Below are 27,746 nucleotides of genomic sequence, written 5' to 3' on the forward strand. Positions count from 1 at the left end.
ATACTCTCTCTGTGTCCTTGTGTCTAGTCAAGCCAGGTTGAGTTGGCAGTGGAGGATAGAGACAGGGAGGAACAGGCTGTAGATTACTTAAAGGATACTAAAAATCCTGTGGTGAAGAAGGTGTTCACCAGTAAAGATGGCAAAAACAGAAAGTGGCTGACGTATTGCAATAAACGTCATGCTTTGTTTTGTTTTTTATGTCTGGCCTTCAGCAAGCCAACTGACTCAACAATTTTCATTGCTGGAATGTCAGACTGGAGACATGTGCACCAGAGAGTGGAAGAACACGAAAAAAGCATGGCACACAGAAATTGTGCCGAAGCTTATTTTTTAAACTCCTCAAAAGCTGACATCAAAAACCTACTGGGGGGCAGACAGCTGACAGAGCACAAAAATCAGGTCAAGAAGAGACGTCAGGTTTTGGAACGGGTAGTAGAGGTCGTAAAAGTGATAGGAAAACGGGGCCTAAGCTACAGACAGGAGGAGAATGAGGCTGCATATACCCTGGACAACGATGGCATCGACCATGGGAATTTTTTAGAGCTGATAATTTTATTGGGAAAATATGATGTGTGTTTAAAAGAGCATCTAAGTAATGTGATTGAGAAGAGCAAAAAAATGCATGTGTCACCAGGAGGATCAAGAGGCAGAGGTTCCCTAATCTCTCTACTGTCTAAAACGACTGTAAACTCTGTGATTGATACCATCCGGAACTTAATTCAGCAAAACATCTCAGCTGAAATCCAGAAAGCTGGAATGTTTTCGGTCCAGCTGGATACAACACAGGATATAACAGCGCAAGACCAATGCTCAGTCATTTTGAGGTATGTGACTGATGTTGTCAATGAGAGGCTTGTTGCAGTGGTCCGGTGCAGCGCATCCACTGGACAGGCCTTTGTCCAGTTGCTAACAGAGGTCCTTGAGCATCTGAAACTGGACACAAGTCTGTGCATTGGAAATGCAACAGATGGAGCTTCAAATATGCAGGGGCAGTATAGAGGCTTCTCTGCACTGCTGGCATCACAATCCCCCAACCATGTGCATGTATGGTGCTATGCACATGTCCTCAATCTCGTGCTGTCTGATACCACTCAAATAGTGATAGAGAGTGGATCATTGTTTGATCTCCTCAATGACACAGCAGTGTTCATCAGGGAGTCATATCAGAGAGTGAACATTTGGGAGAAGGAGAGCCATGACAAGAGACACAGACACATTGCTCCAATTGGAGAGACACGTTGGTGGGCAAAGCACGATGCTCTGCACAAAGTATTTGGATCCTTTGGAAAGCCTCAAGACAGTTTGTACATTGATGTGTTGTCCACGCTCACAGCCATACAGGAACTGAACACTGCGAAAGGAAATGTACGCACCAAAGCCAGAGGATACAAAGAGGGCCTACTCAGGTATGAGACAATACTGACAGCTCAATTATTCCTTAGGATATTTGAGAAGACATCACCATTGTCAAAGTACCTGCAGACGGAAGGTATGGACATCCTCTCTGCCCATAGGATGGTCATGTCAACACAAGATGCCCTAAAAAAGATGGCGAGAGATTTCCAGGCTGTCAAGGCTGCTGCTGATGACTTTGTTAAATGGGCAAATGAAAAATTTGAGCAGCAAGATGAGGAGACAGATATGGAAGTGGAGGCTGCACTGCCACCGAAAAGAAGAAGGAAGAAGAAAGCCATGCCGGGTGAGATGTCTCAGGATGACACCATAATTGATGCTGAGAAAGCCTACGAGGTAAAGGTCCATAACCAAATTGTTGATACAGCTATTGAGGCCATCCACCAAAGATTTCTGACACATGGCACTCTTTATGCAGATTTGTCAGTTCTGGATCCCAAAAACTTCTCTCTGATCAGAAACAGTGCTCTTCCTAAATCTGCACTTGAAGACCTCAGCAAGTGCCTAATTAAATTTGACAGCAGGGCAACGGTTGACAACCTGCAGAATGAGCTGAAAAGCTTAGCAGGACAGTGGGACAAGCTGAAAGAGTCACCACTGGATGAATATGCGACCAGGACAGTGGAGGATGGACCTGATGGAAAGGAAGAGGACATGGAAATCATCAACAAAAGCTGTGCCTCCTGCAAAGAGTGCCCACTGTGCTGCTATCAGATTCTCCAGAGATTTAACATGCTCACTGATGCATATCCTCTGCTTGGACTTGCGTACAAGTTTTTGTTGACACTTTCAATAACTCAGGTGGCCTGTGAACGATCATTTTCAACCCTAAAATATATCAAAAGCAGACTGAGGAGCAGCCTGTCTGCCAGCAAATTGGAAGCCTTCATGTTGATGGCTACTGAAAAGGACATCCTCGTGGCTTTAGACACAGACACTGTAATAGATAGAGTTGCAGAGAAGAGCCAGCTACTGAGGAAACTGCTGTTATTGTAAGGTGAGATGAGATTATTGATATTATTATTAAAAACATAATATTGTAGACTGAAAATGTGACTCATTATTCCCTTTATCCCCTCTCTCAGGGTGCCCTCACTTTTGTAGTTCATTGTTTTTGAGGATGTTCAGAGGGCCATGCAAGTAAGTATAAAATATGTGCATCTATCTCTCTACATTGTTATAGATTAAAAATACTGGTATGGTGATCATTTAAAACATTCAGTTATCATTCTCACCTCACTCTCCCTCTCAGGATGGCCAAACTTTTGTAGTTCATTGTTTTTGAGGATGTTCAGAGGGCCATGTAAGTAAGTATAAAATATGTGCATCTATCTCTCTACATTGTTATAGATTAAAAATACTGGTATGGTGGCCATTTAACTCATTCAGTTATCATTCCCACCTCTCTCTCTCTCTCTCTCTCTCTCTCTCTCTCTCTCTCTCTCTCTCTCTCAGGATGCCCTCATCTCATTATTGTGGTTCATTGTTCATAGTCTTTGAGGGTGTTCAGAGGGGCCATGCAGCCATTTCCACTAAGTAAGTATAAAATATGTGCATCTATCTCTCTACATTGTTATAGATTAAAAATACTGGTATGGTGATCATTTAAAACATTCAGTTATCATTCTCACCTCACTCTCCCTCTCAGGATGGCCAAACTTTTGTAGTTCATTGTTTTTGAGGATGTTCAGAGGGCCATGCAAGTAAGTATAAAATATGTGCATCTATCTCTCTACATTGTTATAGATTAAAAATACTGATACTGTGATAATTTAACTTTTGTTATCACCCTTTTCTCTCTGTCTCCAGCTCAAGAGGAAATCATTGCTGTCCATTGGTGTCCAGGCTCTACTCCACTATCACCTTTGATCATCAGGCAGGGAGTCAGTCAAGAGAGTGTGAGTACATTGGTCCATGGCACTTACTACTCAGCTTTGTAGGGGTTTTAGGGAATGGAACAGTAGGTATGCATATTTACAGGGACCGCAAGGATAGGGTACCGGGTTGGTGTCCGACCGAATGTGGTGGGCCGGTCTGAGCAAAAATGCCAGAGTCATTTTTTTGTCCCAGTCCAGCCCTGTCACACACCAGTGTGAACTCATTGGGTGTTTCTGATCAATTACATTATATGTAATTTGCTGAACTAAAACCAATGTTCCACAAACAACAATGGCACAGCTTTATTCACCAAAGTCTGCATTGTGATGGACTGGTGGTAAACATCTGCACAATATCCAAATGCAATGACCTTACAATAAGTGTTAATATTTGAAGGATACACTCTAAAAAGAGATGTGTTAAAAATGACACATGTTGTGTTAGTTTTAACACATGTAGTGAGTGTGCTCAGGGACAACACATGTTGTGTCAAATTTAACACGATTAATGTGTAAGTAATTTTAACCCACTAATTGTGTCAGGTAATCACATACTCAGATGTAATTTTAAAAATAAAGTGAAACTAAATTATTAAGCATTTAATCAATAGTCGAGTACAGAACGCATGTGCACACAAAGTACAAGACAATGTTTCAAACTCTATAAACTCAATTATTCACACTTCAACACCACATCGATGCCGCTTTTGAGAAAAGATCATGAAGAGATAACAGTTGATAGAGTTTGCGCTTTGAATTAAATTAAAATGTAGTAACTGATAAAACATTCTATATAAATAACTTTTATTTACTCAGGCCTGTTTGTTTGAGAACATAAACACTGCATACAATGCACAATGATGGTGTGTGTCGGTGCTTTATAACATGATGTGTTGAGAACAACACAACCAGATGTGTTAAAAATTGACACATGTTGTGTCAGTTTTAACACATGTAGTGTGTGTGCTCAGGGACAACACATGTTGTGTAGATTTTAACACATGTAGTGTGTGTGCTCAGGTACAACACATGTTGTGTAGATTTTAACACATGTTGTGTAGATTTTAACACATGTAGTGTGTGTGCTCAGGGACAACACATGTTGTGTAGATTTTAACACATGTAGTGTGTGTGCTCAGGGACAACACATGTTGTGTAGATTTTAACACATGTTGTGTAGATTTTAACACATGTAGTGTGTGTGCTCAGGGACAACACATGTTGTGTAGATGTTAACACATGTAGTGTGTGTGCTCAGGGACAACACATGTTGCGTATAATTTAACACACAACCTGTGTCGTTTTCTTTAACACATCTCCGTGTTACCTGTAACTCAACTAATGTGTTATTCCTCTTACACAGAAGTGTGTTGAAACCTTTTACACAATAATGTGTTATAGTTACACAACATGTGTCAGATGTGTGTTACATGTGACTGTATGTGTGTATTTGCCAGAGTTACTTCGTGTTTGGATGAACACTGACACGTATTGTTAACTTGTGTTTAGTCCATTGACGTTTAATAAAGTGTGTTTGACTGTTTATTGTATTACCTGGATGTTTTAGACATCATGAATCTTCACACACCAGCTCTTATTGAGATGAACAGAGGTTTAGATGTTGATGGTTCATTGAATGTTTCATCTGAAGTCACCAGAATCGTGATCAGTGGCTCCTTTATTTGAGCTCTTGACCCTTTACTTGTCTTTTAATTCTTCTCTTTCTGCTGTAACTGCATTTTAATCAAATATGTTTGTTATGGCATGAAAGAAAACACGATCAGAAGTTTCTTGATCAAGTCATAATCTCAAGATCTGATCCAGTTTATGATTAAATGGATGGTTTACATTTACTTTATTTGTGTGCTGTTAGCTATAAAAGTTTTGTGAAGTTAGTCCATGATGTCCAGCAGTGCAGAATGAATTCTTAAAAAAATATAAATTCAATGTTTTCAGAATGTTTAGAGCCGCAGCAGATACTCGTCAAACACACACATCAAGAATCAGATCATGAATCACAACAATGGTGACAAACGCTTCATCCTGCAGTGCATGCTGGGAGTCATGGATGAGTTTTGTACTATGGTGACTCCCAGAATGCATTGCGGGATGAAGCTTTTGGTTTGTCACCATTATTGAGATTCATGAGCTGATTCTTGATATGTGTGTGTGCCTGTGTGACACCATAGACTAGAAAATCCTATGTGCACTGCGTATCTAAAATCAAATGTGCAGATGATGACATCAATATTATAAAATAATTATTAACAGCACAAAATAATTTTTACAGTAAAGTTTCAGATATCAAATTCTTTCCTGAGTTCAGCAAATGTATACGATGATAACATTATCATCTGATCATCGTTTTCTCATGGTTAGTTCTGCTGCTTCAAATGTGTTTAATAAACATTCAGTCACAGCAAACAGAAAAACTGATGTGACAGAGTCAAGGGTCAAGAGCTTAAATAAAGGAGCCACTAATCACGATTCTGGAGACTTCAGATGAAACATCCACTGAATCATCAACACCAAATCCGTTTCGTCTCAATAAGAGCTTCTGTCTGACAGAAATAAAGTCAGTCTGGTCAGTGATAACAAGTGAAAAGTGGTGAAAGCATTTGAAAAAGACATTAAAAAAGAGGCATGATGTGATTGGCTGCCAAAACACCCACTGCTGTTCATCCAGAGTAACATTTAACACACATTGTGTGTTATATCTACACAACATGTGTCAAAATACCATCAACACACTCAGTGTGTTGTTTTTTAACACATCTCTTTTTAGAGTGTAACATTCAGAAAAACATATTCCTTCTTACCTTCATAAAGCTTTTAAATGGTGCACGCTTGTCCATTATTGGCAAGTTTCCAATCAGTGGCAGCGCCAGTGGCCCCGGGGGCAAAGAAAGTCCACTCGCCTTCCTCTTCCATCTGACCAGCATCAACACAGCCAAGAACAAAACCAACACCAATGAGCTAGAGAGTTCCATCCCTCTTCTACAAAATGTTCTTTACAGCCCAGTTTATATCTTTCTATGTCTTTCTCTCGGTTACATGTTGTATATAAAGTGGGACGGACCAATAAGAGGTGGTTCCTGTATGAGTGGGACAGAGGTAAGGCATGTGATCAAATACCTGCTTGTGCACTTTAACCAGAGAGCCCACTAGCTCTTTCTCATTGGTTGCTTATGATGTGCTTTTTTGTTTGTTTACCTTTTCTGGCCATCTGATGACCTTTTCCTACTGATTCAGCATTATCAGCACTCCTGCAATGCTACACTTCAACATACACATGCTTAACCAACACCACAGCAAAATCCTCAGTATTAAATGAACACTGCTGGTGTTTATATGAGTCCACTATAAGGCCCTGTCCACACGGAGATGTGTTTAGTTGTATATAGGGTTGCCACCTTCAGTGTGGCAAAATAGGGGACACCCATTCACGAGTACCCCCCCCCCAAAAAAAACAAACAAACAAACAAACAAAACAACGACAACAACAAAACCCTAAAAAACAATTGCATAAATAACAGAAATAAAGAATACGTCATGAAATGATTATTTCAACATTGACAACTTAATAATAAACCATAAGAAAACATGAGATCAAGTATGTGAACTTGCAACTCTTTAGTAGCCTATTTGGTGCACTTTAAAGGGATAGTTCACCCAAAATGAGAATTCTGTCACCATTTACTCGCCCTCATGATGTTCCAAACCTGTATGAGTTTCTTTGTTCTGCTGAAGGCAAAAGAAGATATTTTGAAAAAAGTTTGTAACCAGGCTGCTTTGGGGGCACCATTGACCTCCATAGTAATCTTCCTATGTGTTCAACATAATAAAGAAATGTATACATTTTTGGAACAACTTGAGGGTGAGTAAATGATGACAGAATTTTCATTTTTGTGTGAACTGTCCATTTAAGCAGTCATTCTGAACAAGTAATCACTTTTTTTAGTTTCAAAAATGATTTTTATTTTATTAATTTACTTAAATTATGACTATATTATCATGTAATTATTTGTACTATTTTTATCAAACATTTTTTTAAATGTCATAAACTTTATGACAGGATTATTTATTATGTATGATTAATATAGCCTAGCTAAATTATACATTAATAATAACATTTATTAGACTATAATCTATTAATTATTCTGTCTAAAAAATAACAATTCTGTCTGCCAAGCTCTCATAATGTATTGAATATTATATTAATATATTATCCATTAACCCTTTAAGACCTAAGGGTATTTTTACAATTAATTTTCCGCCTGGTGTTATTTACTAAAAAAGCTTGTAAAACATCAACCCTGTTGTGCACAGACAATTGACACACCTCTTTTTTTTCAAGACAAGTTGCACTGTCAGTATATTTGTGTTGCATTGAAGTCACCTGAATGTAAAATAAGTTATGGGACCATAAAGACAAATGAAAACATAAAACGGAAATTGAATCACTCAAATATTTATTGAAAACACACACAAATAAATAAAAGCTAACCATATTTCCTCTGGAAAACAGTTTGTTCAAGTCTTTGGAGTCCTGGAACTCAGGAATAAACATGATAACTTATACAGAACCAAAACTATTTACATTTTTCCAAAAAAAGTCCAGGCGCTTTTGGCCTCTTTGGATTTTGGATATTTATTGGTGCCAAGCCTCAAAACAGTTCCTATCAGGAACTTCTCCTCAAACTTTCTTCTCAAACTTTCTCCACAAAACTGCAGCGCGTCTCTCTCTCTATCTCCTCAACACTAGCCGTGCGTCTCTCTCTCTATCCACAATAACAGAGCTGTGGTTCATGCGTAATGACGCACACCAACGTGGATCAGCCTGTCATTGGTCAAACCCTCATCCAAAATGGCAGCTAGCATCGCGTTAGCGGCAAAAATGACGGAAAATGTATAAATTATGGACATCAAGTGGATATATCTTGGATGTAAGCGTTTTGATTTATTGCTGAACAACTCCAAAAAGATGCACATGTTCCAGGCTGGATAGAAAACCTTATGTAAAGGCTACAAAGACACCAAAGACACCCCTGTGATGGCTAGCTCGTTAGCTTTCTGCTGGAAAAAAACGGTAAGAAAATCGATAAAAGTTTCATGAAATAATATAGATATTTATCGGAGGTGCCGTGTGACGTCGTGGGCGATGCCGTCGGGCTCTGAGGGTTAAAAAAAAAACAATAGGCCTATACCTTTAGAAGCACGAATGTGTGTCACATAGACCGGTCTGAGACACTGAAATGCTTCTCATAAAGTGTGCAGTTCGCCGGAGGTTCATCATGTGTTACTGGACAGACCCATTGATACCTTTTTGATATTCAGCTCTACATCTGGAGATCCTCTTACATTGAAACGGTGGACGCAGCGCGAGCTCGACATGTTTTTAAAAAACCGCGCAAGTGCAGGCTACATACAGGCACACGGCACAGCGCATGTTCTCTAGACTCCGCCGCTATGGCAACAAAGAAGCTAAAACGCAATCACTTACAAATGAGCTCCTGTACTACTTATTGTGAAATTGATTTCTTTATATTTGCTATCAATATTCTCCACAATACAAAATCCGTATGTGTTTATTGAACTATGTGTGGACTTGTGTAAAATACGGGACAAATCGCGTCCCGTATTGGTTTGATACGGGACGCATCATTTTGCTTGTAAATACGGGACGATTCCATATTTTACGGGACGGGTGGCAACCCTAGTTGTATACGTTAAAATTTTAAACCATATCAGCGTTTTGTCCACACGGATCTGATGTTTTGGGAGCATGAAACCGATGTTTTTTTAAATGTAGTCCCAGAGTGGATAAATCTGAAAACGACACCCTTGCATTTTTGTGTGTACAGCCAATCCGTATATTTTGTGATATATATGTCATCACACCACGTCCCGCGCAGGAAAGGATAGAAAGGGATACAACTACGGCACTGGGCATGCGCACATCAATATTGCATAATTTAATTCCTGTATTTGCATTATTGTAAGGGTAGGTTTAGGGTTGGGGTAGGTGTAGGCGTTGATAAAATACATCTGGTAAGTAGAACATTTATTTATTGTTATTTTATTGTGAGATTTCGCCTCACTTCCTACCATTGCTGTACCTACCCCTTCTAGCCACAACTCTTCTTCTCTGTTTTTAGTTTATTTCTGTGGCAGAATTACAGTGCCACACATTGGCCTGGCATGTATACTACATCGTTTCGAGTCGTTTTCATTGCTCTCGTGTGTACGCTGATATTTCTTTAAATGAGGGGGAAAAAAAGATCGGATGGGGAAAGCTCTGGCTTTGTGTGGACGGGGCATAAATCTCTGAAGATCTCAGCAGAGGAGGTTTAAACAACTCCACAAACAGCATTACCAACTTCACGTATTCAGCATTCTTCAGCATTCAACTTCAGCATTACTAACGTATTACTAAAATGTATTGTACAGGGTCCAATCCTGCTCCTGGAGGGCCACAGCCCTGCAAAGTTTAGCTCCAACCCTAATCAAACACATGTGAACAAGCTAATCAAGATCTTACATGCATACTAGAAACCAGGCAACCATACGAGGCAGGTGTGTTGAGACAAGTTGGAGTTAAACTCTGCAGGACAGTGGCCCTCCAGGACCGAGTTTGGACACCCCTGGGCGGGTGGATAGCTGGATCATTTAAAACAGTGAGGCCAGTGACGGGCACCATGACACATCTTCTGAAAGAGTGTATGAAGTGTGGTTGATGGTTGTGTATGAGAATACCGTGAACTGCTCATCTCACCCGAGAAGACTCCGGCGCTGACTGATTAATTTTTTTTTATTATTGAAACAAATGATTCCAATCACTGATTCCAGCATACTCCAAAGCTTGGTATTTTTGTTGTGAGTAATCAAGCATGAAGTATTTCAGCTCCCTATGCTGATTCCACTGTTTCAAGAGGTTAAGGGCTTCGGTTATTGCAGCAGTCGTCTCAGTTTCACAGATAAACTGATAGGTTTGTATCCAACATTTGTCCGAAACAACAAGAAGAAACAAGGGCAATTAATTTTTGGTGGTTCTATAAGTAGCATCAAGGAGGACCATGTCTCCATAATGCTTAAGTAACTTCTGTTGTTGTACATTCTGATGAATAAACAAGAAAGTTTCTTGTGATGATGTCATCTCCTGTGTCGTTATCCTCCAAAGAGTCTGGAAATCCTTGTTCTTCAATCTTCCTTTCAAACTTCAAAACTCTCTGATTGATGTTGTTCTCTGTACATTTCCAAAAAAAAAAGAAAAAACTTTGTTCAGACGCTGATGAACACCTGCTGTTATCACTGAAGGAAAGAGAAACATGAACAGAAAAAAGTTGATTTCATCAACTGAAGATAAAAGAAGACATTAAATCTCTGAAGATCTCAGCAGAGGGGGATTAAACAACTCCACAAACAGCATTACCAGCTTCACACATTACTAACCAGACTGACTTTATTTCTGTCAGACGTCTACAGAAGCTCTTATTGAGAATTGACAGATGTTGTATATTGTTTCATTTGAAGTTACGATTATGATGATCAGTTTGCTTTAGTTGGGCTCTTGAACCTTGACATAATAACATTAGTTTTTCTCTCGCTGCTGTAACTGTGTTTCAAATACATTTGTTAAAGCATGCAAAACGGAAAGAAAATGTAAACAGGTGATATTGACTATTTATTAATTGTCTGGTTCACCGAGCTCCTTCAGAGTCTAATAGATGGTGTTTTTATATATTTTTTTATGGTATCACAATAATTTTACAGCATAAGATACCAGACATTTGAAAGACATGAAAACAGTTTGAGACAAAACATTTTGAACATCAGAGTCATTCAGACTCACATAGATATCAAGAATCGGCGTATGAATCTCAACAATGGTGACAATCAAAAGCTTAATTCTGCAACGCATGCTGGGTACCGGCATTGTACAAAACTCGTCCATGTCTACCAGCATGCATTGCGGCATGAATAAATTATTCTGCTGAATAGCCTGGTTATTCTCTTTAATTCTTACTATTTACCTTTATTTTTGTTTTTTGTGTTGACTTTTAGTAGTATTTTGTGATGTTCAGGGTTGATCTGTTCATCTTTTTTGTTGATTGTCACCATTGTTAAGATTCATATGCTGATTCTTGATATCTGTGTGCGTCTAAACATTTTTCTCCCTGTAATGTATTTCAAAATCAAAATTCAGAATGCCTGATCTGTGGCAGGAAAGTATTGTTGGTGATTATTATTTGTTAATATTTTTGGTCAGTGATGAGGTTAGTCAAACATTTTACTTCATGACAATTTTTGTTTGTGGCTTCTTTTGATTTGAACAGATTATGTGTTTTGTTGACAGTGTAAATAAAACAAAACACAAACTCACATAAAAAGTCAAGAGTTAAACTGCCCAACTAAAGGAAACACTTGGTGACCACATATTTTCAATAAAACCAACATCTAAACCTCTGTTAATTCTCAATAAGAGCTTCTATAGATGTCTTTCAGGGTTGGAGCCAAACTCTGCAGGACAGCAACTCACTAGGACTGAACTTACCTGTCAATTGTTTAATTGTACCCTTTTAAGGACCAATTGTGTACTTTTAAAGGTACAGTTATACGTTTTGTTCCCCAAGGAACAAAATTGTACCTCCACTGTACCTTTTTTTCTGAGAGTGCAGTTTTAAGAACCCCTAAGAGCCTCTGATTGGCAGACCTAAGGGCTCTCCCTGGGTGATGTTCAATCAGCGGGTCAGAGAGGTATTCAGGTGCTAATCCATGTAATGATTTAAAAACCAGTAGCAGTACTTTAAAATTGATTCTGTGGCGTACAGGCTACCAATGAAAGGAACGAAGAACGGGCACACATTTGCGAGCTCCCTTCAGAACTCTGGCAGCTACATTTAGAACTATTTGAAGGCGGTTTAAAACTTTAAGGAAGATTGACCAATCCACAAATAGAGAGAGTTACAATAGTCAAGCCTAGTGGTGATAAAAGCATGGATAACTCTTTCAAAGTTATTAAAAGAGAGAAAGGACTTTGTTTTTACCAGGACTCATGATTGATAAAAGCTTGACTTTACAACTTGATTTACTTGCCTATCAAGCTTTAAAGCGCTATCAAGTAAAACACCCACAAATTTCACATATGGCTTAACATGGGGCACTAAAACATTCAGATTTAAGTTTGGAATTTTTTGGGCTTCAGATGGGGTAAAAACCACCACCACCTCTGTTTTATTCTCATTAAGTCTTAAAAAATGTAAGGACATCCATGCTTTAATATCTCCAAGGCAAGCAATCACAGGGTCTAAACCATTCATATGTTTCAATGAGAAATAAATGTGTGTGTCGTCTGCATAACAATGGTAGCTAATACCATACTTTCGCAAGATAGAACCTAGTGGAAGCATATAAAGAGAAAATAAAACGGGAGCTAAAATAGAGCCTTGGGGGACACCACAGGTCAGAGGGACCGAACCAGAGTGAAATTGCCCAATATTGACAGAGAAACTCCTGTTTGAAAAATAAGATCGAAACCAGCAAAAGAACATTGTGGTCTATAGTATCAAAAGCAGCGCTCAAGTCTAAAAATAACCAGTGCTACAGAATCTCCAGAGTCGGTGGCTATTAGGACTTCATTTAATACTTTTAAAAGAGTGGCCTCGGTAGAATGTAACTTCCTAAAGCCAGATTGAAACATATTAAAAAAATTATATTCAACCAGAAAATTTTGCCGTTGGTGAGGAACAACTTTCTCAAAAAGTTTAGATAAAAAAGAAAGATTAGAAATCGGTCTAAAATTAGATAAATTAGAAGTCTAAATTCGGCCTAAAGTCTAGGTTGTACCGAGGCATGTTTTAGATAGTCAGGAACAAATCCTAACTCAAGGCATTTATTAATATGGGCCCGTATTTATCAAGCTTCTCAAAGTGCTATTTTAGTCTTAAGTGCTGAGAATTCATGAAATTTACTCCTAACTTTCATACTTAAAAGTCCCATGGCATTTTTCTATTATTTTATAATGTTTCCTGAGGTGTACTTATATTGTTAGTTTGATTTTTTACATCATAATTTAGAAATAAAAGGCATTTTTTCTATACTGATATTTGCCCTCTGGTTGAATGCCCTGTTTCAAGGGGCGTGTCTGCTGCGAGACTTCAGTAAAAACGGCCACTGTTTTGATTGGCGGACATCTTTGCATTTGAAATGAGTATCAGATCTTGTAGCGGAGGGGGCGTGGTTTAACGAGGTCTACGAGGCACGAGCAGGCACTAGCCTGCTGCCAGAGAGACGGATGATCCTGAGTTTACTTCTCATCAGTTCTCTCAGCACGTCTCAGTTCAGTGAACTGTTGTAGTTACTAGCATATACTTCAGGTTATTTGTTTATTTTTAGTCGGAGGGATTGTCACTCATGTCAGAAAGTTAGTAAATTTTGTAAATTATGGATCAGCACTGACTCGAGACGTGAACCGTTTAGAACGATTCAGTCCGATTTGGAGAACTGGTTCGACCGGTTCACTAAAAAGAACCGGTTCAAAAGAAAGATTTGTTCGCTAACCGGACATCACTATTGTACCAGAGACGGAGCGATTGTTAACAAAGTTATTTATAGTAACTACTGAGTTATGAGAGCGCTGTCAGCGCAAGTTTATTTTGTTTGTATCTGAGAGTTCTGAATAAACACGAGTCCCAGTCATTCCGAGTCCGTCTTCCTCCTTATTCTACCAACTTTGTAACACATATGTACCATTACAGCTGTCGAGATGAACGAGTTACGAGTAAGTGTTGATTATAGCATTATTTTTAGATATTTTCCTATCATATGAAAAGCGTCAGTGACGCGCATTGAGTACACAGCGCAAACAAAGACACAACAGCAGTAATCGAATGTAATCCAGTTTATTGTGGGGCTAGGCTGGCTAGCCTGGATACCATGGGCGTTACTAGGCCCTTCTGAACTCTTCTAAACTTCTGTCCAGCCCCCCTAAAAAAATTGTGATTAACCTTTCAAACATATGAAACTGGCGGGAGGCTTCGGCTTCGTCCCGTCTTTTAATCAGCGTTAATCCGCGTGTTCTTCAGTCTGCTTTGGTGGCGAATAGAGCGCATGTCAGAAGCAGAAGTGTGTGTGTTGATCTGAGCCTCATTGGTATGTCACCGCTCGTCAATGTCAACATATTTGAGAAAACCAATCAAATAAGTAGGCGGGCTTTATGCTCACACACAAGCTACTGAGGCTGAGCGCGAATTTTAGCAGGTTTCGACGTCAAGTGAGTTATATGCAAGTAGCTAAACTAAACATTTCATATTTGACAGCTGCTTCTTTAAGTCAGAAATGTTAAACAAATTACAAAAATATTCAGCCAAAATTAATAAACTTTTGTCTAATTTTGCCATTTTGATTTGAAATAGGCCTATGTAATGTCAATTATTATTTAATTAACAAACAAGAAATATTAAAACTGTAATATTAGTAATAAATGTGTGCATATTCTAAATTTAATAATTCCATTTGTAGCTCTCAGTAAATAAAAAAGCTCAACTTTTTTCAGCCTGTATTGGGCATGAGATTAGCAATGAACGTGTGCATATTGTGAATTTAATTTAATAAATTTAGTTAGGCTGCCTAGCTTTCCTGTTAGCCTTCAGTAACATGTCTACAAAAATGATTCATAAAACATATAAATATCAGTTAAACATATGTTTACTTTCTTCACTGACAAAAATGGAAAAACTTAATCAGTCATATCTGCCCACTGACATGGTTTTCAAGCTATTGTTATCTAATTTTTTGGCTTTCAGAACATCTTAAAATGCACATATGTAGATCATAGAAATCAATATTTTCTCGAGGGGCCATGCCCCCGAAACCCCCCTAGTCTCACATTTGGGAGCTCAGTGATTATAAACCTGCCTACATTGTATGATTAAGGGATGTATTATGGTCATGCAGAATGAGGCATTCATATTTGCTTTATAGGTATATAAGTAATAATAAACAGCCAATATTGGACCCTAAACTAAAGTCTTACCAATGTTTTTTTTTTCATATCCTCACTGGGGGCTGTGCCCCCCTAAAATGAAAATCCTAGAAACGCCCCTACTGGATACCCTCACGCTTACCCCCCTTCTGCTTAATCTCGCGCCGCGTTTGGTGCCTCCGCTGCGGGCCAGTTGCAGTACTGGGGGTCGGTGATGTTGAAGGCCGACCGATCAGTGCAGCCCGAGCTTAGGCATGCGTGAAGTTTATCTCTAAAGATGTGAGCAGAAACTCACGACTGTATGCACATTTTATAACAGATAGACACGACGAGGACGTACAAAAACACTGACTCCCAAGATAGAAAACACCGTTCTGTCGGGAGAAAGAGAAGCCGCAGCACGAATAATAAAGTTCTGTGTGAACTTGAATAATTAGCTACACATCAGAAATCACTGATCACAGATCAGAAGGAACTGAAAAAAGACTTCTGTTTTCATTTGTACATCCAAACACTGAGAAACTGCCAGCATTCAGTTCACAAGCCATGATCTCTCGAGGACAAATATGGCGCTTGCATGGGTGTGCCAAATTCTCTGGGCGGAGGAAAGGGAGGTAACCGTTCATGTTATGACGTCATAACAGGAAAATACAAGATCAGCTCATCTGGGCTGTCATTTTCTCAAAGGCAGAGAAAGACAGCCAGAACTCGGTTTACACTGATCAAAATTTCTAGCCACTTGGGGACAATATTCAGGCTAGGGGAATGTTGAAAAACCTCATAAAATTAACATTTCATGCCATGGGACCTTTAAGTATAAAAGCAAGTTTTCAAATTTCTTAAAGCTAAGAATCACTCTTACTCTCCCAGTTATTTAAGACAGCTCGAGAGATCTCTCAAGTGGTTAGGAGTTGCCAGTAGGGGCTTGTGATGGCACTAAGGAGACAGAGACGTGCGCAAATCGTTTTAGAAGAGGAAGAATGTTTTTGAAATGTTTGACAATGAGCAGTTAATCAAACGGGATTGTTTGGACAGAGCAGGCATCATCTTTGTCAGCGTTGGTAAATGTTGCTAATTCAGCAAGCAGTAACGCTTCTTCCTCCCGCCAGTTCGGTTTTCTTTTAGAATCCATGGAGACTGATTATATAAAAAAATCTAGGCCATATATAGGCAGGTCAGTTAACACAGTTAATCTTGATCGTTATACCTTTGTGAGTACTGTCTATAGAAAAAAAAAAGAACCGGATTGGTGCTTGCAACACGGAGCTGTTACAGTTAATGACCAGAGCTCCCACTCAGCTAAAACGGCAGTTATGGGGGCATATACGTAAAGAGTGTCTTTGTGCCTCTTAGCAGACACGAGATGCGTTTAGCAACTTAGCCATTGTTTAAATTCACCTAAATAGTGTTTTAGACGGCTAGCTGTAGTCTCGCGCTGAAGTCCCGTGTGAACTCAGTTGTAGCCGGAAAAATGTGAATAGTCCAGGTGGGAGGAGCGTTGTGTGTGTCAAGAGTGATGATCGGCTCACAAGTGAAGAAGAAATGGTTTGTAACGTAACTATGGAGAATATAGAAGATTTTGAACACATGGAAGAGGCTTTTGAGTTTGATGGTCATCTTTATTTATTCGAACCCGAGTGTACAGACGAAGAACTGGATTTTTGCATTCGGTTGCCACAATTCGGAACGGCACAAACACGAACCACTAATTGTTAAGCCCACCGGCAACTATAGTTGCCAGTGTATAGTAGTCATTTTCCTTCTGTAAGTATTTTTCTAGATATTATCCATGTTTTATATCTTAATGACACACAAGCAGACAACCACATAAAGGATTTCAAGAAAAAAAAAAAGTATTAACTTCCTCCCCCTACTTCCAGGGAGCACAACGAAGGCAAACCCTCCCAAAGAAAGGATATTTTCATGTTACTAATAAGTATTTTTGTTGACATATATATATCAACATAATCATGAAGGTCTCTATAATCATCCAAACAAAACAAATCTTACAACAGATCTATAGTTTTTAGTATACTTAGTCAAACATAATAAATTTGATTATGAATAAAGATTGATCTGTTGAAAGCAGTTATTTTGAGTTAGATGCTAAATGTTGTCCTCTTATTTTATTTGTCATTGAATGGCATTTTTCTATTATTTTATAATGTTTCCTGAGGTGTACTTATATTGTTAGTATGATTTTTACATCATAAAATGTCATAATTTAGAAATAAAAGGCATTTTTTCTATACTGCTGTTTGCCCTGTGTCTAAATGCCCTGTTTCAAGAGGCGTGTCTGCTGTGAGACTTCAGTAAAAACGCCCACTGTTGTGATTGGCTGACATCTTTGCATTTGAAATGAGCGGAGGGGGCGTGGTTTAACAAGGTCTACGAGGCACGAGCAGGCACGAGCTGCTGCCAGAGAGACTGATGGACCGGAGTTCACTTCACATCAGTTCTCAGCATGTCTGAACTGTTGTAGTTACAGCATATACTTCAGGTTATTAGTTTATTTCTAGTCGGAGGGACTGTCACTCATGTCAGAAAGTTAGTAACTTTAGTAAATTATGGATCAGCGCTGACTGGAGACACGAACAGTTTAGAACGATTCAGTCCGATTTGGTGAACTGATTCGGTTCACTAAAAAGAACCGGTTCAAAAGAAAGATTGTTCGCGAACCGGACATCACTCACGTACCAGAGACGGAGCTCAGCGATTGCTAACAAAGTTATTTATAGTAACTACTGAGTTATGAGAGCTGTGCTGTCAGTGCGAGTTTATTGTGTTTGTATCTGAGAGTCCCAGTCACACCGAGTCCGTCTTCATCATTATTACCAACTTTGTAACACATGCAAAGTATCATTACAGCTGTCGAGATGAACGAGTTACGAGTAAGTGTTGATAATAGCATTATTTTTAGATATGTTCCTATCATATGAAAAGCGTCAGTGACAGCATTGAGTACACAGCTCAAACAAAGACACAACAGCAGTAACCGAATGTAATCCAGTTTATTGTGGGGAAAGCTGTCGGGGGGCGTTGAAGGCCGACCGGCCAGTGCAGCCGGAGCTTCGGCGTGCGTGAGGTTTATCGCTAAAGATGTGGCTTTGCCGATGTTGAGCAGAAACTCATGACTGTATGCACATTTTAGAACAGATAGTGAGGACGTACAAAAACACTGATGAGGACGTACAAAAACACTGACTTACAAGATAGAAAACACGAAAACACCGTTCTGTCTGGAGAGAGAGAAGCCGCAGCGTGTGCACGAATAATAAATAATTAGCTACACATCAGAAATCACTGATCACAGATCAGAAGGAACTGAAAAAAGACTTCTGTTTTCATTTGTACATCCAAACACTGAGAAACTGCCAGCGTTCACTCGTTCACAAGCAATGATCTCTTGAGCACTTGCATGGGCGTGCCAGATTCTCTGGGCGGAGGAAAGGGAGGTAACCGTTCCTGCTTGGACGTCAAACCAGGAGACTTCAGGATTGGCTAGTTTGGCCTGTCATTTTCTCAAAGGCAGAGAAAGACAGCCAGAACTCGGGTTTACACCGATCAACATTTCTATCCACTTGGGGACAATATTCAGGCTAGGGGAACTCATATTAATGTTGAAAAACCTCATAAAATGAAAATTTCATGCCATGGGACCTTTAAAGGGTGTGTTCACTCAAAAATAAAAATTCGGTCATTAATTACTTACCCTCATGTCGTTTGACACCCGTAAGACCTCTGTTCATTTTCGGTGTCAAACGACATGAGAGTAAGTAATTAATGACATAATTTTCATTTTTGGGTAAACTAACAAAGAGATGTGGTGCTGGAAATCATCAGCGTACGAACATTACATTAGACCTAATTCCAAAGACATCTTGGAAGGTCAAAAGCAAATTAGCATATATAATTCTTTTTTTTAAATCAGGTGGCGCGGGGTTGGGCTCCAGAAATTCCATACTTCAAAAAAAAAAAAAAAAATTCATCCAGCAATTCTATAAATAAAAAAAACACTACATCTATGCAATAAGTAAGAGGCACACTTACAGGTAAGTCAATTAGTGTTAAGCCATTCGGCAAAGCAGGCCTAGGCACACATATATAGCCGTACACATGTAATAGCTCTAAGGAGCAGCTGCAGTACACATATTTTGGCGTACAGATCTGCGGGGTGGGTTTTTTTTAGGCCATAGTAATTTGGCCGCCTCCTTATGCAGCATGGACCAGTAGGTCCACTGCTTTGAGGGGGTTACATCATTCTGTAGCAGCCTTCCTTGTTGTTATCTTGACTAAGCTGAACATTATGTATTTGCTCAGCAGCAGCAGCAGCGTAGCAGATCTCGTCCGCCAAAATCAAGCCTATGTACATTCCATGCTCTATGCTAATAAAATGCTGGTTGAATCTATTTCACTCCGAGAGTTGTCATGATTGAAATATGAAAACGTCACCCTTACGTTTTTCTTGTGTACAGCCAATCCGTATATTTTGTGAAACGGTGATGTCATCACACCATGTCCTGCACAGGAAAGACTAGAAGGGATACAACTACGGGCACTGGGCATGCGCACATCAATACTATGTCGTTTAATTACTGTATTTGCATTATTGTAGGGGTAGGTTTAGGGTTGTGGTAGGTGTAGGCATTAATAAAACACACCTGGTAAGTAGCACATTTATTTATTGTTATTTTATTGTGAGATTTTGCCTCAGCTCCAACTGTTGCTGTAGCCCTTCTAGCCAGAACTCTCCGTTTTTAGTGCATCTCTGTGGCAGAATTACAGCGCCACACACTGGCCTGTATACTACATTGTTTTGAGCCGTTTTCAATGCTCTCTATGGGGTTTTGGTTTCCTTGCCACTGTTGCCTCTGGCTTGGCTTGCTCAGTTGGGGACACTAAATTTTTCAACTAAATATCCAAATAAATCTAATTATTAAACTAAATTAACCATATAAACTAAATTACTGATCTAATTACTGTTCTAATGCCCACACTGTCACTATGATAATTGAAATGAGCTGATGACATCACCATTTTCTCCAGAACACCGTTTTCTCCACTTCGTGTGGACGGGGCCAAAGTGGCTGATTTGCTTACTTACATTTAATTAGTCTTCATATTAACTGCATCTTCATTCGGGCCGATTCCAGACTGCACACGAAAACAAAAGGAAGGATTTATCGCACAACCCAATCATATCCAATCATACCCGATCATATCCAATCATAGTGCATAGTTCCCCATTCATTCTCAATTACCCCACATCAAACCCACTGCATGCTTTAAGGGCTCTGTTTTAAATCAGTGGGGACAGAGGAGGGCGAGGTCAGTCGTCATGTGCAGTTCCTGCATCAACCCTGGCTCAGAACTACCCTCCTGCATTATGAGTGCTTTGGCCTGGTGATCACTCAGGACAATTATTTATTCTTTATAACTGAACATTAAAATTGATTGAATTGGTGGATGTGTTGTTGATTCTGGGACAGAAGATTGGACATCCTCATTCTGTCCATTGTTTTTCTGATTCTCTTTTTTGTAAAATGTAAGTCTTTACTTTGTAACCAAGTCCTCAACCCTAGATGGGTAGCTGTAAATCTATACCTCCTCCTCATTGTAAATATCTAAATTAACCTTTTTTGATCCAGAAACACACAATACAACATGTGATGCTGTAGTAATTTATTCATGTAGAAAGCAAAGATAAACAAAGAAGGGTAAATACACACCCCTCTGGATCAAACTGGGGTTAAGAATCAGGAGCAATTTTAAACCATTTCAAACCTTTACTGAATGTGCACTGAAACTGATCTTTTATCTTAAGGATAAAATGTGCATAGGCAAAATTAAACCAATGAAAAAAGTGCAACATTACAATTGCTCAGAAAAGACTAGTTTTGTATTTTGCTTGTAGGATCAGTGGACTGTGGTGTAACACCATCTCATTCCACTCTATCTGGCAATGGAAACAGAAAAAAAATCATTAAGACAATGTACACATAGTATAAATAGTACAAATGTCTGCACACCGTATCTCTCCTTTTATCACTCACCTGCAAACACTTCGACCTCACACAGTGTGAGAAATTTCTTGCGGAGTAACTGGGGTATGAAAACGTTGACATATCGACCCTTAATAGGCCTAAATTTAAATGTTTTTGTCTCTCCGGGTGGGATGGACCCAATAGTTGCAGCTCTGTGAAGACACACAGTAACAGAGAAATAAAGATGGGCGCATCAAAACAGCATGAAGCATATTAAATATACTTCTGTCAAAGACAAGTTTGTATTAAAAAGATTCAATCAAAGTCATTGTATCTTATTTACTCATTTACTAACCACGTATTAAGAGAGAGCCAATACTTACAGCTCATTATTGTTGCCATTATTGTCCAGGCTGTTGCCGATACGGATCTGAGCACCAATTATCCTCTCTGCAAAACCATCTCCTCGATTAGTGATGCGAACTCTGGTTACCTCTGAGACTTCCCCCAGGTCAACTCTCCACCAGGGGTTCCTCTCCTCTTCAGTATGGCTGCATGACCCACCATCCATAATTGAATTCCTGTTGCCATCAACAGCATTTTCAGCAGCTGTTAAATTTTCGTATGTGGAAGATTGGACAGCTCGGGCTCCACGAGCAAGATTCCCTGTTTAACATAAAATAAAAAAACAATAACTTTTTTTTTCTTGAATGTGGCTCTCTGAGCATAAAGGCTCAACTGCTGGGGTTGGGTGTGCGGTCGGTCGGAGGGAGGTGTCTATGTCGGGAAGGTCTATTGGTTGTGCTCACTTGCAGTTATGGAGCCAGACCTAGAGACCTAGAGAATAGTGTATATCTACAATAATTTTATTGACTGGTCTAAATGTATTACTATTATTATTATTATTATTACTATTATTATAAATTACTAATGCTACCACTACTCCTACTATTGTTATCATGAATATTATTGTTGTTACTACTACTACTATTATTATTGTTAATATCATTAGTATGATTACTACTTCTACTGCAACTCTATTATTATTTTCTTTCTCTTTGTTTTTGTTTTGTTGTTGTTTTTCTCTCTTCTGTATGTTTTTTGTCATTGGTCTCTTACCTTGTATAAGCAACTTTTTTGTTAATTTTAAATTTTGCTCAATTATTTTTATATATATATATATATATATATATATATATATATATATATATATATATATATATATATATATATATATATATATATATATATATATATATATATATGTATATATATGTATATATATGTCACTGACAACATTCAAAGTAATGAAAAACACTCACTTGGAGCACAAGCATCAGCTGATGTGGATTTTTCTGTTAAAAAAAATAATAACAGTTATAAGCACATTAATAAGTACATAAACAAATTATATCACAGATACATCTTATCTCTCTGTCCCTTACCTCCAAACACCTCGACCTCACACAGTGTGAGAATTTCATTGCGCCCAGGAATAAAAATGTTGACATATTGCCCCATAATAGGCTTAAACTCAAATGTTTTTGCCTCTCCAGGTGCCATGGACTCAACAGTTGCAGCTCTGTGAAGACACACAGTAAATAGAGATGGGCGCATCAAAACAGCATGAAGCATATTAAATATACTTCTGTCAAAGACAAGTTTGTATTAAAAAGATTCATTCAAAGTCATTGTATCTTATTTACTCATTTTCTAACCACGTATTAAGAGAGAGCCAATACTTACAGCTCATTATTGTTGCCATTATTGTCCAGGCTGTTGCCGATACGGATCTGAGCACCATTTATCCTCTCTGCAAAACCATCTCCTCGATTAGTGATGCGAACACTGGTTACCGCGAAGACTTTCAGTAGGTCAAGTCTCCACCAGGGGTTCCTCTCCTCTCTAGTATGACTGCATGACCCACCATCCATAATTGAATTCCTGTTGCCATCAACAGCATTTTCAGCAGCTGTTAAATTATCGTACGTGGTAGACTGGACAGCTGGGGCTCCACGAGCAAGATTCCCTGTTTAACATAAAATAATAAACAATAAAATTTGTTTTCTTTAATGCGCTAAAGTATAATCCCAATATAATAGCCAATATACTGCAATATAACAAAAATATATTGCAGTATATTGGAAAATATCATGTAATACATTAGGCGATATATACCAATATATGGGATTTAATATTTATATTTTCCAATATATTGCAATATATTGAAAGCGGCAATCATTTGTATATTTTGCAATATACTGCAATATATTACATATATTGTATATATGTACCATCAATATATTAACAATATATTATAATATATTTCAAGTAATATATTGGTAAATATATTTTCCTTTCGTAAGGGCTAATAGGGCTGATAGGTCTTTAACTCATTTGGTAGCGATCACATCGTTATCTACATACCACAGGCCACAGCTAAATTTTCATTAGCTATGCTTAACATGCTCCTGTCTTTCATTATCGCTCCTAATGGCTTGCCTTTTATCAAAAAAGAGCATAAGGGTTATGTAATTATCAAATTACTTAATTGATGATACTTGACCTCAAGACTAGATTTTTGTAATGCTCTACTTGGTGGTTGCCCTGCACACTTAATAAACATTAACCACTAGAACCAGGAAGTATGACCATATTAGCCCGGTTCAATCAACACTTCACTGGCTCCCTATTAAAAACTATTGCGATCTCAAAACTCTGGCCAGTTGATCATACCTAGAATATCAAAATCAACTGCAGGCAGTCGATCCTTTTCCTATTTAGCACCTACCACCTTGTTACCTTGTTTACCTATTTAGCAGACACACTCTGTCAATTTAAATCTAGACTAAAATCTAGACTAATCTCTTTCATCTGGCATACACATAACATTCACAATTTATATTATTCAAATCAGTTAAATGATTGTTGTGACTTCACCAAAATAATCGGAAATGACTAAAATGCTGTATTTTTCATGCCAGACATATAGTAAAACGTACGGTCCCATAAAAAAACAAAGCAGTACTTATGTCCCATACTCAGAATTTGTGTACACATACACAGCAGTGAGTAGTGAACACACACCCGGGGAGAGATTGTGGATTAAGAGCCTTGCTCAAGGGCACCTTACTCATGAGTAATGAGAGTGGAAGAGAGCACTGATCATTCACTCCCCCAACTGAGATTTGAATCCACAACCTTTGGGTTACAAGTCCAACTCTCTAACCGTTAGGCTACGACTGAGAGTACACAGTAAAATTCCCAGAGTGTTAAAGTTAATGGGATAATTAAGAGATTAATTAAGTGATGATTGACCATTAGTGATGACACCTGATGATAATGAGCAAAATCACTGAAGAGAAAAAAGAAAAACACAAGAATGACGACTGACTATAAAAAGAAGACATTAAATCTCTGAAGATCTCAGCAGAGGAGGATTAAACAACTCCACAAACAGCATTACCAGCTTCACACATCACTAACCAGACTGAAATTATTTCTGTTAGACGACTACAGAAGCTCTTATTGAGAATTAACAGAGGTTTAGATGTTGATGATTTATTGAAAATGAAAGTTGTTTGAAGTCACCATTGTGGTGATTAGTGTTTGCTTTAGCTGGGCTCTTGACCCTTGACTTGTTAACATTATTTTTCTCTGGTTGCTGTAACTGTTTGTTACGGTGAGAACAGCAAGAGAAACTTGATGCTTGTTGTTGATGATACAGTTGTTATCATCAAATAGTAGCTTTATTATTGTAGTGATTCGTGTACAATAAATCTCAAAATTAATTCAGCTTTTCTGATTAAAACTGTGCCTGATCTCTTTTCTAGAATCACAATAAAAAAGTTGATAGTATATTGCTCATACTCAGCCATAAGATCAATGAACTAAATCACTATACAATGATCATATTCTTATCACTGAGCAGCTGACACCATCTGATTGTGTTTATCTTGTTTTTCTTGCCATAGCAAGCTCAGTTACAGCAGCCAGAGAAACACTAACATTAAAAAGTCATCAAACTGACCAACTAAAGAAAGCACTTATCACCATTATGGTCACATTAAAAACTAACAATTTTCTAAACAAAATCAAACCAAAAATGTGTTAATTCTCAATAAGTGATTCTGTAGACGTCTGACAGAAATAAAGTCAGTCTGGTTAGTAATGTGTGAAGCTGGTAATGCTGTTTGTGGAGTTGTTTAATCCTCCTCTGCTGAGATCTTCAGAGATTTAATGTCTTTTTTATAGCCAGTCGTAGTTCTTGTGTTTTTCTTTTTTCTCTTCAGTGATTTTGCTCATTATCATCAGGTGTCATCACTAATGGTCAATCATCACTTATTTAATCTCTTAATTATCTCATTAACTTTAACACTGATCTCATGTTACTTTAACACTCTGTAGAGTGGGACCATATGTGCTCTGAGCAGTGTTCATTTTACACTGGGGATTTTACTGTGTACTGTAGTGTTTGTCTTTTTGCCCGAATTATTGTTTTTGTACAATGTAATTGATTCTAAGATAATAAACAGGTATGAATTTAAAACAGTTTAATCTCAAATCAATATGTCATACAGAACACAGTATATAATTATGCAATTATTTATTTGGGTGTACATGATAGTACATTATCCCTTAAATGTTTGTCTTGTTTGAACGTCGTTGTTTGTCTTGCTAGGAAAGATTTTCACGGAAGCTTTGCATATATTACAAGTGAGCTACTAAAATAAATTAAACTCAAATCAATATTTTGTGTCAAATTATTTATTTGTGGTTAGTAACTATGTAATCCTGATCCTGATCAGCCTGCCTGTGTTAATTTTGACACAACAACCAATAAGGGATAATGTACATGAAGACAGTTATCAAATGTACAGTAAGAATATTATATGTGTGTTACTGACAACATTCAAAGTAATGAAGAACACTTACTTGGACCACAAGGGCACCATGGCAAGATGATCGTTCCTGTTAATAAAGTAATGACAGTTAGACACACATCATTAAGTACATACATTTAATCTGGTTACAGATTTTTAAATCCAGGCATTTTTACTTGTATTATTCTAAACATACCTGTGGAATCAGCGGCACACATCCCAGTAAAAAGTGTTAGAAACAAAATCCCACGAACGGCCATCCTGAAATAAGACACAACAACACATCACCTCATCTCAGCATATGAAGGAATAATTTTCAATTTCTCATCCTCATTTAAACAAAGAAACTGGTGACTAACCTGCCTCCGTTCTTTGGGTTTTAAATGTCTTTGCTGAGTTTACTCTAGTTTTAACTTATATACACTACCGGTCAAAAGCTTTTGGATGGTAAGATGTGTTAAATGTTTTTAAAAGAAGTCTCTTCTGCTCACCAAGGCTTCATTTATTTGATCCAAAATACAGCAAAACAGGAATATTGTGAAATATTTTTACTCTTTAAACACTGAAGACAATGATGATAAATTCAGCTTTTATCACAGGAACAAATTACATATTCAAATATTCAAATAGAAAAGTTATTTCTATTTGAATATTTGAATATGTAATTTGTTCCTGTGATAAAAGCTGAATTTATCATCATTGTCTTCAGTGTCACATGATCCTTCACAAATCATTCTGATGAGGATTTGCTTATTATTATGCATTAAATTGATCAAAAGTGACAGTATAGAAATGTATAATGTTGATATTTCATTATTTATGATAACAGTTTTAAATATATATGAAATGTTCAGTGTTATTTAATGCCATTTAGAATAATTATCAACACTATTGTTTAGCCAGATTTTGCCCTTTTTAAAAGACAGATTGTCAATAAAACGGATTCTTGTTTAATTCTCTTGTCATTATTGGATTGATTATTTTGTGTTATTTTGAAGTAAGAACGTGACATTTACTCTGATATTATGGTTTTGAAAAAGGAAACATTCAACATTAATTAAAGAACAGTAGCGTTACAAGAGTGAACGGCTTAGAGTTTTGTGCCAAGATTTTTGCAAATGTATCAACTGTATTCAATACATTTTCATTTCTATTATAATTGCACCCTGGTGTAGAGAGTTCATAAACATTCATCACTCACCTGGAAATCATCAATGAATCAGCCTCACAGAAGACCTTCACAATTCAGAAGTTATCTGTAAATAATACATAGTAAATAATAAGTTTTATATTATAAATCAAATACATTATTAATATTTGTTTATAAACAATTGCTATATTTATTATTTATCCAATACATTATTCATATGAGGAATATTATGCCCTATTAAAACATTACAAACCAAAAATGTGCCATTAAACATATGAATATTAATCCTCACCAGCAGTCTATGTAGAGGGTCCAGTTGAATAATATTGTACTCTGAAATGATGCTCTATTTATTGGTGAATTAAGATCCTCCCAACCAAAAGAGTCTTATCTGATATCAGTAACATCAACATTAAATGGACCTATTACAAAATATTTCCTGTTTTTTTTTTATAT

The 27,746-nt window shown here is 37.8% G+C and overlaps 2 protein-coding genes across 5 annotated transcripts in view; both read right to left on the bottom strand.

Moving 5' to 3' along the window:
* Window positions 1-27,746, bottom strand: part of LOC307131036 (cytochrome P450 2G1-like) — a 118,212-nt gene that overhangs the window by 27,768 nt on the left and 62,698 nt on the right. The window contains exon 1 of one of the 4 annotated variants that reach the window (XM_079824437.1): window positions 6,110-6,411. The exons of 1 other annotated variant lie outside the window; for it this stretch is intronic. In XM_079824437.1, coding sequence (XP_079680563.1) covers window positions 6,110-6,280 — 171 coding nt within the window. In that variant the 5' untranslated portion in view covers window positions 6,281-6,411. Of the gene's footprint in view, window positions 1-6,109; window positions 6,412-27,746 lie in introns of those variants that run through there. 2 more of the 4 variants (XM_079824436.1, XM_079824438.1) reach the window with 2 other exon arrangements.
* Window positions 20,942-27,612, bottom strand: LOC307131037 (uncharacterized protein). The gene is made up of 10 exons (XM_079824439.1): window positions 27,583-27,612; window positions 27,342-27,396; window positions 26,337-26,401; window positions 26,193-26,228; window positions 23,004-23,286; window positions 22,703-22,839; window positions 22,580-22,612; window positions 21,641-21,923; window positions 21,327-21,469; window positions 20,942-21,229 (listed from the first exon to the last, which is right to left on the bottom strand). Exons 2-10 carry the CDS (start codon window positions 27,350-27,352, stop codon window positions 21,216-21,218), a joined length of 1,005 nt encoding a protein of 334 aa, XP_079680565.1. The 5' UTR covers window positions 27,353-27,396; window positions 27,583-27,612; the 3' UTR covers window positions 20,942-21,215.

Source organism: Gobio gobio (assembly GCF_949357685.1).
Source record: "Gobio gobio genome assembly, chromosome: 8".
NCBI classification, from domain to species: Eukaryota; Metazoa; Chordata; class Actinopteri; order Cypriniformes; family Gobionidae; genus Gobio; species Gobio gobio.

Coding starts and splice junctions, on each gene's coding strand:
- LOC307131037 (XM_079824439.1), bottom strand. Junction 22,613..22,702: donor TGAGGTCGAGGTGTTTGGAG/GTAAGGGACAGA, acceptor TTTTTTTAACAG/AAAAATCCACATCAGCTGAT. Junction 21,924..22,579: donor AGCTGATGCTTGTGCTCCAA/GTGAGTGTTTTT, acceptor TATGTTAAACAG/GGAATCTTGCTCGTGGAGCC.